We start from the raw sequence: 12838 nt of genomic DNA, 5'->3' as shown, positions 1-12838 counted from the left end.
CTGAAAACAGTGTTTTTGTAATGCAAAGGGCCATCACCCTTAATATAGGCAATACTGCTGACTGACTTCACTATTGTTAATGCATTATTTTCTAAACTCCAGTTAATAAATGTATTTTGGTATTTAATTTATTTACCCAACCAAGAAGAAATCAAATAGCATATGATTGTGATAATTACTTTTATTTTTCTTTTAAATTCAGAGAGTGGAGGGATTTCTGAGCAAAGATATCAGCTATCTGATTTCTAATAAAAAGGAAGCAAAATTTGCTCAAGTTCTTGGACAAATTTCTCCTGTCCCAAGCCCAGGCTCTGCACATACTGGTGGAAATAGTTCACCTCATCTCAGTAGTAGAAGAGATCAACATGATGGAAATTCATTTAAGAGGGTGGACACAGTAAGTTTCTTGGCAAAAATTCTGAAAATCAAGTACAACTGATCATGTGATGTTCCCTTGTGTTGTTTTGTAACAGCTGTGTAAACTGGGGAGGCTGAGCTGAGACTGACTTGATTCAACCTGACAGACATACGGCTAGCCTGTCCAAAGTTGGAGTGTTTCCCCTAAAAATACAGTTCAAATGCTGTCTCTTTTTCTGTACTGATGCCAACCAGGTTTAAACAAATTTTTTGAAAACTGTTATCTAGCATAGGGTTGCCAAACTATGTTTAAACAGCAATATCACTGGCAACTTTAAAACTGTAATTTAAGATTGTTCATAACACAGATTGATCTCTAATGTGAACAAGACCTGCAGTGGCCAATTGTCATTGTCAACATTTTTGGAAATGCACCTGCATATGTAGAACCTTTCTAACATGATTCTACATGATTTTGCTAATGGAAAGAATTTTGTATTGAATAGTCAACCCACCGTCACTATCTTATCAACACTATTAGAAGATTTTTGTAGCTGTTTTGATAAGATAGTGACGGTGGGTTGACTGATTGCCAGTCAATGGGAGCTGCCTGCTTGCAGGACAGGCAGTGTGCAAAGTAACCCACCTCCTGGGCTTGTAGCATTCAGAGTAGCACATGGCCCCTGCTATCTGCCCTGAGCAGCCAGCCTGCAGGCCCGTGGAAGGCAGCGAGCCTGGCTGAGGAACCTGCTGGACAGGGTTGCTGGCTGGGAGACACCCAGGTAAGCTCATCCGAACCAGAGCCTGCCTCTGGCACCCCAACTCTCTTCACACACATTCCCGCATCCCTTCCCAGATCGTACACCTCAGTCCCTTGTACCCCGCTCCTGCAAATCTCCTCTGTGTCACAAACCCCTCCCAGGCACTTCACTCCCTTCTGCACCCCTTCTCTAGGTCAGAATCCTCTTCTGTCCTCGTACCCCCTCCTGAACCCAGGCCCCCAGTCTCCTGCCCCAGGTCACAATCCTCCCCTTTCACCCAAACTCTTTCCCAGATCCAACATCTCTTCCTGCGCCCCAGTACCTTATCCCAAGCTCCATTCTGTACTCAGACCCCACACTTCCTCCATTAATATCGTGGAATAATGTGGCCCTTGACCACCTACCAAATTCTTGGAGTGCCCTCACCCCCTGCTCAATGTCCTGGTGATTTAGGCACTTTCCTGTTTGGTGGGAGATCCAAGTTTAGATCCCTGTTCCAATGCCTACATGTGTTTTTGTTGGAGACTATTTGGGAAGTCTCTATCAAATTCACAGATAGTTTTGGATCAACTGAGACTACATTTTTGCACATATTAACTCTTAGCCCAGAAAAGTTTGCTCTGCACTAGGTAAGATACAGAAGCTAGACTGACATATTTTATAATACAGGATGGTCATTTTCTGTAGAGGGACAACTTAATCTTGTGTTTGAGACATGTTACCCAGCCTCCTTACCTTGCTAGATCCCTATTCATTACTAAGAAATGTGGTTATACAGTACGAAGTAGAATCTGAGGGTGCAGTGTGAAAGGTTGGGGTTCGATTGGGACCTGACATGTAAGGGACATTCTGACATGAAAAGCTCTGGGGGAAAAAAAGCAGCAGCAAAGTTGTCATCCTACATGTGCCTGAGGGGAGCACTCTCTGTGGTGTTTAACTTCTAATAAGTATTTGAAACGCCTTATGCCTGTAGTTGAAAATCCTAGTCTCATTAAATATGTATTAAAACATGTCCAGTTGCTCATTGATACATATTGTGAAATATGTCTTTGTGGTAAGCAATACTGAAAATTTAGGCAAAGACTATATTGTTAAACTTTATTGGCTCTAATAGAGGACAAAAACTGATAACACTGACTTAACCACATCTTACTATTTTCAGTATTTGTTGATTTTTCTGTAATTTGACAGTCCCAAAATAATCACTGAAAAAATTCTAGAGATCAAAGACATTTCATAGTCCTAGCACCAGAGGCTATGGCTATGAAAGCATTCATATACGAAAGCATAACTATGGCTATGAAAGCATTCGTAAATTCAGGATATTCTAAATCATCTTCGACCTCTAGGATGAGGTAAATTCTATGCTATGCTATGTGTTGAAGGTGACTTTGAATATTTGGAAACTGAAATGTATGGGTGTTCATAAAATAATATCAGCCCTTGCCAGTACAGGTCTAACTTGGCACTACCGTCTCTCAAATTTCACTCAGGTTGTTGAAATGATGTTGTGCCATAATTTTATTCCTTATAAACTTGTTGCTTGTAACACTCATGGAAGTGGTTTTTCAGTTTTGCAAACTTAACAGTGAAAATACTAAACTTTAAGCTATGTAGATCTCAACAGCACTCTGCAGAAAGGATGCTGGTATTCAGCATCTGATTGAAGAATGAAAATTGACGACAAATGGTTAAATAATGTAGATTAACACATGATGGTTACAAAATTCAATGTTTTGTTGGTTTAGAAGAGGTATTTGACATGAAGTCTTTAACTTCAGTTTGTTCAAAAGATAACTTTTTAACATAAGTTAACTCACTAAGTTTCACTGTCTAGAATGTGCATTGTGTTTCATACGATAAGCAGTGTTTTTCTTTTAATTTAGGTACGTATGAGCAGAGGAAAATCTTTAGTTGAAAAAGCTATCAAAGAACAGGTAAGCTGAGAAGTCCATTAGTTTGGATTTAGTAAAGAATTATTACTCTCTCACTGTTCTGAAGAGTAATAAGCATCATACAAAGTAGAGTAGTGGTGTAAGGGAAAATATGCTGACGGGGAGTGCAGCCAGGTGTGCTGTGCTGCTTCTCACCAGCACAGTGGCCTTTTAGGAATTGTTGCAAGACTTGCCTGGCTCTTTTTTTTCCCATTTATTTTCTGGAGATTTCATGAAGGAGAGAAAAGATCTGCTTTTAAAGGTCTATGACTAATATTGGATACTTTTTAAAGGTCTGTGAATTACCTGCATTTAATACACCTAGAATCTGAGGCATGTACATGAAATCAAAACTATGTATACACACTAAATAAATAAATAAATACACACAGAGAGAGAGAGAGAGAGAGAGCACTTTCAGAATTCCTGATTGTGTAGTCATATAAGAATATGAGAACCATGGGTTTTATGGAAGCCAGATATCTTCTGGATGAAAAGATGTTGTGACATGAGGTTTGCAAAGGCAATTAAGACAAGTAAAAGTCATCTTTGGGCAGAAAACTGTGCAGGAAAAGACAGCGTCCTGACTCTAGCTTTTCTTATGTCCTACTTTGCATGAAACCTTTAAATAGTTTGTTGTTGTTAAATATTAATAAAACTTACTGTTTGCAGGAATTAATCCCTTCTGGTAGTATACTATCCAATGCCTTGACTTGGGGAGTGAAAATACTTCATATTGATGGTAAATATTTGTTTTGTAAACATTAAATCAGAAGATATGAGATTAATTTTAGTCACTGAAAATATTTGTTTTTCAAAAGTATTATTAAAAACAACTTCAAGCTTATGAAGAAGCATGTTTGCTAAATATATAATTCTCTCCATTTTCAAAAGAGATCAAAAATTATCTGGAACAAAAGAAAAAGGAGCTGTACCTGCTCAAGAAAGTAAATGTTTCTATCAAAGAAGAGGTGAGTCTTTCTAACTTAATGAAAGCTTATTAGCAATGATGAACACTGTAAGCATATTAAAATAAGATGCTGATTGATTTTTATTTAAAGAAACTCTTATTCATGAGTTTATATATCAGTTTTCTGATGACTGATATTTCTTGGAAGACCTCTATTTTTTTAATCAAATAAGTCTAAAAATTAGAAGAGAAATGGTTGCTATGTATTTGAGCATCATTTTTAAACTTTTCGTATCCTTAATCTCTTTAATAATATATTTTTATCTCCCTGATTAGTTACTTTGAAAAAAAATATGTCTAGGAGATAGTAACAGTAAAGTTCTTCACGTGATTGCTCATGTCCATTCCACATTGGGAATGTGTGCTTGATGCATGCACCAGTGCCTGAAATCTTTCCTCTTCAGGGAATCAGCTCTGATGATCCCTGAAGTGGTGTCTCCATGGCATGGTATAAGTGCTCTTTCCCCCACACCCAGTTCCTTCTTGCTACCAGTGATGATAGTGGAAAGTTCTGCTGCCTTATGCTTTCGTTGTTAGTCATTCTACCTAACACCCTTCCCCCCCCACCCCCAACCCGAAACAAATAACTGTGAACTTTTTTTTTTCCCCTTTGTTTAGTCATAGTTAGAGCTGGTCCAGAATGGGACTTGGATTCAGGATGAGGCGTGCCCTGATCCCCAGGCTTTAAACTATGTGACTCTAAGTGCCCTGTGCACATCAGCAATCCTGATATCACCTGCCTGCATTGTTTGGGAGAAGGACAAATTAGTTGCTCAGCATGAGTGCAACATTAGTTATAGGCATTTAAATCCAGGACAAAAAGGGAGAGGGACATTTGTCTCTGAGCACTCTTGATGAGGGCGACATTAACTCCCACACTAGAGCAAAGATCCAACTTAACTCTGAGCACTGTGGCATTGGTGCAGAGCGCCCATTGGCACCATATTCCAGCTGGCACTGATCTCCCTTCTTGGCTCCTCTGCAAAGATTGTACAACTTATGTGGGGGAGATCTCCCACCTCCTTTAATAGCCATGATCTGTGTTGGACATCTCAACTCCTCTGGAGTTGGACATCTGGTCAAGTTGAGTTGTCTAGCCCGCTCTCAGCCAGACCTGCTACACCGGACAATGAGGGCCCTCACTCTACTGAAGTTCTGTCAACAATCAAGGCCCTGCAGGTGCCACCCACACCAGCTTTCATGGTTCCCTGGCCTAAGGAAAACCTCACTTCAGGTTGTGTGTGCAGGTCCCTGTCTCTGCCACTTGTTTCTCCAACCCTGGGAACATTCTACCAGAGCTTGACTTTATGGAGACAGCACACCTTAGAGATGAGGAAGTCAGCCAGCAGGAGATTGTGATTCTGGGCTCACGATTCTGAGAGCACGAGTTGGAGTGCAATTCACCAGTGTTGTGGCATACACTTGTCAGGAGGTCAGCACGCACCCACTGTCAGGAGGAATGGCACCGATACTCCATCTCACCTAAGAAGAGCAAGAGCTACAAGTGACACCAGTGTCAACCTACCCAGCCTTCTGCCTAGCTGGACTCAACCCATGCTAAGCAAGGAGCCAACTGCCCATTTTGAAGGTACACCTGGAGACAGCCTGAGGAGGTGGGCCCCAAAGAGAAGTTACTTCATATAAACATCAAAGAGCTCAGGGCAATCTGATTGGCCTGCAGAGTCTCTCTTCCTTTATTTTTGGCAAAGTGGTGAGAGTTCTAATGAACAGCATGGCCTTGAAGTTCTACATCAATAAGCCTGGGGAGCTCACGTCAGCCTTCTTCCAGGAGGCCCTTTTTCTCTGGAATTTCAACCGCAGCATCCATCTGGGAGTTTCTCACCTCCCAAGTAACATAAATGCTCTGGCAGATCACTGAAGCAGATATTTCTCCTCTCGACAGTAGTGGTCCTTCCATGCAGAGGTGGGTTGTATGCTTTTCCAGCTTTTACCCTGATGGTTGGGTACTCTGCAACTGGATCTATTTGTCACAGGCAGAACAGGAAGTGCCATCACTTTTGATTTTTAGTGGATGTTGGGCAACGGCTCCCTCTGTGATGCTTTCCTCCTGCTGTGGGTGTGTTGTAAGTGTTTCCACTGATTTTCCTTATTAATCAGGTCCTAGTAAAGATCACAAGGGTCAGAATGCAGGTCATCATAATTTCCCCAGTGTGGCCATGCCAGCACTGGTTCGGTACCTGGTTCTTTTCCAGGTGCCTAGACCTGCTGTTGCAAGATCACAGCCAGCTGTTACACCCCAACCTAGACCTCTACATCTCACAGCATGGTTATTCCATGGTTCAACATGGAGAAACATACCTTTTCGGAAGCAGTCCAGCAGGTTCTTCTGGGGAGCAGGAAATCTTCCACAAGACTTGTTTACCTGGACAAGTGGACAAAATTCTCGTGCTGGGTATCAGAGCAGGACATGTTGCATTGTTCTGTGCATTCCTTATTAGACTGTTCACCACATCTCAAGAACCAGAGGTTAGCGTGCTCTTCCAGGTGCACCCTGAGGCCATCTCGGCTTTCCACAAGTTGATCTAGGGATAGACAGTCTTTTTTCATGACATGACAGTTTGAGCCTTGAGGGACCCTATCTGAAGGTACAGGACCTCATCCTACAGTGGGATCTTAACCTTGTTTTCTCCAGGTTCACTGTCTCACCCTTCAAACTGCTGAATTCTTGCTCCCTCTCCTACTTATTTTGGAAGTCCATTTTCCTGATGGAAGTGACATTGGTGAGATAGGTATTGGAGATGAGGGCCGTGACTTTAGAACCACCCTCCATGATTTTTTTTGTAAGGACAAGATCTAACTGTGTCCTACCCAACATTTTTGCTCAAGGTGTTATCCTCCTTTCCCATAAACCAGGACATATTCCCACCTGTGTTCTGTTCCAAGTCGCATAATATGACAAAGGAGAGGTATTTGTATGCTCTGGATGTCAAGAGGGCTTTGGCTTTCTACTTGGAGTGTACCAAGCCCACACAGCTCTTTGTCACCGTGATTGATAGGATGAAGGGCCTGTCACCGTCAAAATAGAGACTCTTCAAATGGACCACCTCCTGCATATGGACCTGATACGAGTCGGCAAAGGTCCAGTTGCCATCAGTCATCAGGGCCCGTTCAACCAGAGCATAGGCATCTTCAGCGGCCTTCCTGGTCCACATACTAGGGCATCTGTAGAGCCAAGACATGGTCCTCCGTTCACATGTTCACATCTTGCTACACCATCAGTTAGCAGGCTAAAGATGGTGCTGGGTTTGGCAGAGTTGCACAGCAATGAACTCCGACCCACTTCCTTGGGTACTGCTTGGAGTCACCTAATATGGAATGAACATGAGCAATCACTCAGCCAAAGGGCAGTTAACCTGTTCTGTAGCTTGTGTGCTCCAAGATGTTTCTAATGTTCAGTCCATACTTCCCCACTTCCTCCAGTGTTAGAGTTTCTTGCAGGAAAGAATTGAGAGTGGGGGGAGCAGGCAGCACACTTTATACTGTGCCATTGAGTTGCCAGAACTGCTCCCCTACTGATACTACTGAGAAGAAAAGCTACCCCAAATGTGGTTTGATTTCCGCACCCACCACAATCCCCTCCCCCTGTTCCTGATCTACATGACTCTATTTATACTACTGTTGTTCAGCTGGTGGCTTTTTTCTTAAATTAAGGCAGTGAATTCATGCTGAATTTCATGAGTGCAGCAGTTTTCCTTTCTAGGTCTTATAATGGCCTGATTCTTCCACCCCCCGCAGTCATATAAAGTGTAGTGTTGAGTCAGAATCTTGTCACACACCAGGTAGTTTTGAGTAGAGCTACAACTTGAGGAGATTTAGGGTTAGGGATTCTGAGTATTTTGGTTTTGTTTTTTAGCCAATGGATGAACCGGTATTTAGAAATTTGAAAATATTTTCTGTAGTATAGCTTTGATTTAGTGAGATTTTTCAAAATATTCATGTGCCTGCTTTACACATCTGTTAATCATTATTTCAAACAGACAAGTGTACATTGTTTTAGAAATTTTCAACTGCATGTTGAGATGAAATAGAAATAATTTTTTTTCTTTTAACTAGGGGAAGCACTGTGGTCAGAAATCAAAAAGTAAGTATTTTGACAGTTGTTGAGGTTTCTATATTTTATTTTTTAAATGCTGAAAAAGACATTGTCTGAGGGAGCATCCTTGGCATATTGTTAATATAGTTGGCTTGAGATAAACAGACAAAAATGTGTCATGGTAATGATGAGTTTATGGACAGACTTTTTTTATCTGTATGTCTATCTGTACATGTACTAGTACAAATGTATCATTGGGAGGGGGAAAATATTGGGAGAAAATAATTTTATATTTTTTTTCTCCCTTCCTGTGGAGCAGGCCGACTGAAAAATCCATTTGTGAAAGTGGAAGATAGAAGCTGGTAAGTACTGTTTTGGGATTGGAGGGGTTGCTCTTTTACCGTCCAATATGCTCAACTTTGAATCATTTGAAAACAGATGATAGTCTCTCTGTATGACTGATGAGCTTCTTGGACTTGCTGACTTCAGATGAGAGGCTGTGGCAGTAAAATCAACTCCCAGGAGAACCCAAAGTATTTGATTTAAGACGCATGTTTATTAACTGATAGTGATATTAACTGATAATGCTTTAACCAATAATGCATCACAGGCTGTAACTACACTACAGTTTGTACGTCCGAAAAACAGCACTCTCTGGTCCAGCAACGTTTGTGGTCTGTCAGGACCACGGATGCTCCTAAACCAGAGAGCCTAGGAGGCTAAGTGCAGGCTGCCAGCCACAACAAGGTGGGCAGCACAGCTAGGAGCAGTGCAGGACAGGTGCCAAAGCACTGTGGCAGTGCATGGCAGCAGCGCAGTGGCTGGAGTCAGAACTGCCCGGGACCTGGAGCCCTTTTACAGCAGTACAGGGGCTGGAGCCAGAGCTCCACCGAGGGTGGGACTGGTGCTCCATGGCATTGCCACAGCAGTGACGGGCCAGGACAGCATGGAGCCAGGGCTGTAGTTGGAGCCCTCTGGCAGGAGCCAGCGCCTGGACCGCTCAGGGCACACCAGGTTGGCAAGAAGGTTTGGATCGGGGGGTGCACTTGGAGGCCGGTGGCAAGGTACCTCCTCAGTCCACCAAATTTTCTCATTTGGGACCTATCACATCCCAACCAGGCTGACCAGAGTGGTGCATCCTGTACAAAATTTGGTCAACATAATTTATATCATCATCTTTTTTTTTCCACCAACTTTTGTATGTTGCTCAAGTGTGCACACCTGTCTGTGTTAGCACTGTGCATTGTCACTGCAAGTGGTTACATCAGTATTAAATGGAGTTTACCCAAGATAGGTTATCCTGTTGTCCTGCACCACCATCCAGCTCAGTGCTTTGTGGGATGTTTTGTTGGATACTAGCAGTTTACTCAAATGTCAAGTTTTTCAACTTTTTCATTCCATAATTTTGGCACCATTTTTTTAAAACTCCTGAAATCCTGACTGTCCTTTTCCAGTCTCCACCAGTTCTTTTGGAAACCTGTACCCTGCACATCTTAGTACGATTAATGGAGGATGAACGGCAACAGACAGAATAAGAATGTCATGTTGCTTCTGGCATTCAGGGAGCAACTCCATCTAGTGGATCAGGATGGGGAATCTTGGGCCAGATCTAGGCTCATGGGCCAATGAGGCTTGAGGCCCCGTTCCTGCTCCTAGAGTGGGGTGAGCCAGTGGTGGTGTTTCAGCCATGTAGCACCCCTCCCTCCCTCCCTGCCTCTCACACTCTCACACACAGAGAGAGAGAGAGAGAGAGAGCTGGAATGTGAATGTTGGCTACTGCCAGCACGTATAGCCTCTGACTAACTAGGATTGCCTTGCATCCTGGTTACTCCCATTAGCCAGGTATTGTGCCCACTGGCAGAATCAGGGGGTGAGGCTACAAGCGCGGGTGGCACAGCACCACTTGTGAGTTCCCCCCCGACAGACTCATGCTACGTAATGCCCTCTCATTGTATAAATGAACACTTATGTTGGTCTAACTTATATCACTCTGAGGAATTTTCACACCGCTCAGCAACATATATTTCGTCTACATAGGCTGTAGTTTAGATTAAGGATTTAAAAATGCTCTTTAATTAGTTAACTGGTTAAACTTAATGTTTAAGTTTAACCAGTTATCTAATGAAATGGGGTGGGGCGAGGAGGGGGATGGCTCTGGCTAGGGGCGGAGGGGTTGTGCCATGAATCACGGCTGCTCTGACCAGTCTGGAAAAGCCCACGGCCACTGTGGACCAGGGCTGCTCCAGCTGAGCTTGGGAACTGCTCGAGCCCCAACCAGTTAACTGTCATCAGAAAGCCTCATCAATTAAGGGTGAGGCTTACTGGTTAACCAATTAACTGTTAACATCCCTAATGTAGACATAGCCATAATCTTAGTCAAAAATACTAGTTAGCTTATACCTAGTTTTCAACAAGAAAATGTGATCTTAGTCAAGTCTGAAAACACAAATATAGTTGTTCTGTAATTTTATTTTCCATCTCAGATTTTAGGTAGCTTCCATTTTATGTTTGTCTTTGCTAACTGCAGATGTACTGTTCAATAACACATCTGAATTCTGGTGACTTTTTCTTAGCCTTCGCATTTTATGTGAATCAGAAAGCACCTATAGTTGCAGTAGTAGGATTTTAGCACTAATGAACTGGGAATGAGGGAGGTTGACTTGAATTAGGAGAAGTAAAGATGACAAGGATTGGAAGTTATAGGTTCAGCATAAGAACCTGAATTGAAGAGAAAAGGGGAAATACAAATAAGCATGGGTTTGCCCTTTAAACTGGTATTTTTGAGGTACTGCCCTTACAATGTATATAAAGCACCTAACATAATTCAGGGTGTTTACATAACTTAAAAATAATTGTTCATAAAGAGAAAGGAAGGCCAAGCACCTGAACTGCAAAAAGAATGAGAAGTCCTGTGGCACCTTAAAGACTAACAGATATTCTTCTTCGAGTGTCCCCGTGGGTGCTCCACAATAGGTGACGGGCTTGCCTGGCGCCGCAGATCGGATCTTCCAAGCAGTTTCTGCCGGACCGCGCATGCGCCGGCGCGCGCCGCTCCCTTGCGCGCTCCTGGCCATGTGCGCGATCCGGTCCCCGCCAGTTCCTCTTAACCGCCGTCGGCTGCAGACGGAATCCGACTAGGCTAAGGCCAAATAGCGTATTCAATGACTTTATCTGTTTTTCTTTGAAGTTTTTTTCAGGTACTTAGGCTACTACAAGCTAGCCGGTTGTTATTTTGCAAAAAAAAAAAAACAACAACAAACGAACTACGAGCGGGACAGCTTCAGTCCAGTCACAGTAACAAGCGCCGGAGGCCAGGAGCTAGGGCCATCAGCCCTCCTCCTGAGGCAGGCCATCAGACGGGGAAAACGGCACAAAGAAGGTGCTAAGTACCCGCTTAAAAACTCAAAGACTCACCAACAATGTCCTCTTCAGGCTTTAAAAAATGTGAGTCCTGCCGAGAGGCGATGCCAGCGTCCGATGGGCACAGTCTATGCATAAGGTGCCTGGGGGAGTCCCATGTGGCACAGAAATGTGCCTTCTGTGCTAAATTAACAACCAGAGCACGGAGAGACAGGGAGATGCGGATTAAAATGCTGCTTCTTGATAAGGCCCTCCAGCCAGACGTGCCGGAGCGGCCGCAGCAGGAGGGACCCTCCGGGGCCCTTAAAAGGAAAGCTGCCTCCCTCATTCCATCAGCGCAAAAACGGAGGAAAGTCTCTCCAGCCCGATCCCTGCCGGCAGCAACAGTGAGCGGGACGGGAGGAGCAAGCAGCCCCCAGCCACAGCAACAGCTGATCGGCGGCGGCACGGAGAGCCACGTGGAAGCGGCTCAGCCTCCGATAATCAGCCAGCCGCCCCGCACCGCAGGCAGGGCGGCGGCTAAACAAGCGCCGGTACCGGTGGCACCGCAGGCAGCGGCACCGACCCCCAGGGAACCGGCGGTGCAGAGCGCGCAGGCACGTAGCCTGCAGGCGCAGAAGGGCACCGCACCTGCGGCACCGCCTTCGAGCGTGCCTAGCACGGTGCCGACGGGGCCGGGATCCCCCGCGCGTCAGGGGGCGGAGTTACCTCCTCCAGGGAGGGGGAAGGCTGCACACAAGAGGAGGCATTGCAGCCCCTCTCCGGACAGGGCTGTGGAGCTGCTTTCTCACAGCCCTCCGCTCATGTTGCAGACTCCAACCAGAAGGCAGGGGTCCCGCCTAGCCTACCCGGAGCCCCCTTCTCCATTTTTACAACCAGCCTCACCATGGCTGGCACCACCTTCACCCTTCCTGGGGTTTGAACCGCTGGACTATTATGCGAAATCGCTCTCTCCAGTGTCTCGACGATCTCCCTCCCCCAGACGCAGAGGGTACGCACCAAGGGAGTGGTCTAGGTCACCTTCCCAAGAACAGTGCCTATACTGCCATGGTCGCCCCTACCACGCGGGGCATAGACACCATCGGCAATCTACTAGGGAAAGATCCCCACAGACTATCTCGTACCCCCGAGGGCAATTGCGACCGGGGACAGAGACTCAAGCATCTCAGGGGGGACTGGTCATGGAACCCCGAGATTTTCCCTCGCAAACCTCCAGCGAGAGGGTGTACCATCACCAGCAGGAACCGGAAGGATCCAGAGAGACGTACCCCAGCGGTTCCTCGCTCTCCTCCCCGGACGAGGCTACGGCCCTGGGGGACGTCCATCCTACGGACAATCTCAAACAGTTTCAGGAGCTGTTTAAGAGGGTGGCCTTCACGCAAGGCATCCAGACAGCAGAGGT

General features: G+C 44.9%; 1 protein-coding gene across 4 annotated transcripts in view; it reads left to right on the top strand.

Annotated features, from left to right (window-relative positions):
• DBF4 (DBF4-CDC7 kinase regulatory subunit) overlaps nt 1-12838 on the top strand; it is a 56066-nt gene that overhangs the window by 25474 nt on the left and 17754 nt on the right. For 2 of the 4 annotated variants that reach the window (XM_074984774.1, XM_074984773.1), the window contains exons 4-9: nt 203-397; nt 3005-3055; nt 3725-3794; nt 3947-4023; nt 8097-8124; nt 8393-8438. In XM_074984774.1, the coding sequence (XP_074840875.1) occupies nt 203-397; nt 3005-3055; nt 3725-3794; nt 3947-4023; nt 8097-8124; nt 8393-8438 (467 nt within the window). The remainder of the gene's footprint in view (nt 1-202; nt 398-3004; nt 3056-3724; nt 3795-3946; nt 4024-8096; nt 8125-8392; nt 8439-12838) is intronic. The other 2 variants (XM_074984775.1, XM_074984776.1) reach the window with 2 other exon arrangements.

Source organism: Carettochelys insculpta, chromosome 2 (assembly GCF_033958435.1).
Source record: "Carettochelys insculpta isolate YL-2023 chromosome 2, ASM3395843v1, whole genome shotgun sequence".
Classification (NCBI taxonomy): Eukaryota; Metazoa; Chordata; order Testudines; family Carettochelyidae; genus Carettochelys; species Carettochelys insculpta.
The sequence above is the reverse complement of the archived record's forward strand: the minus strand, read 5'-3'. Positions and strand labels throughout refer to the sequence as shown.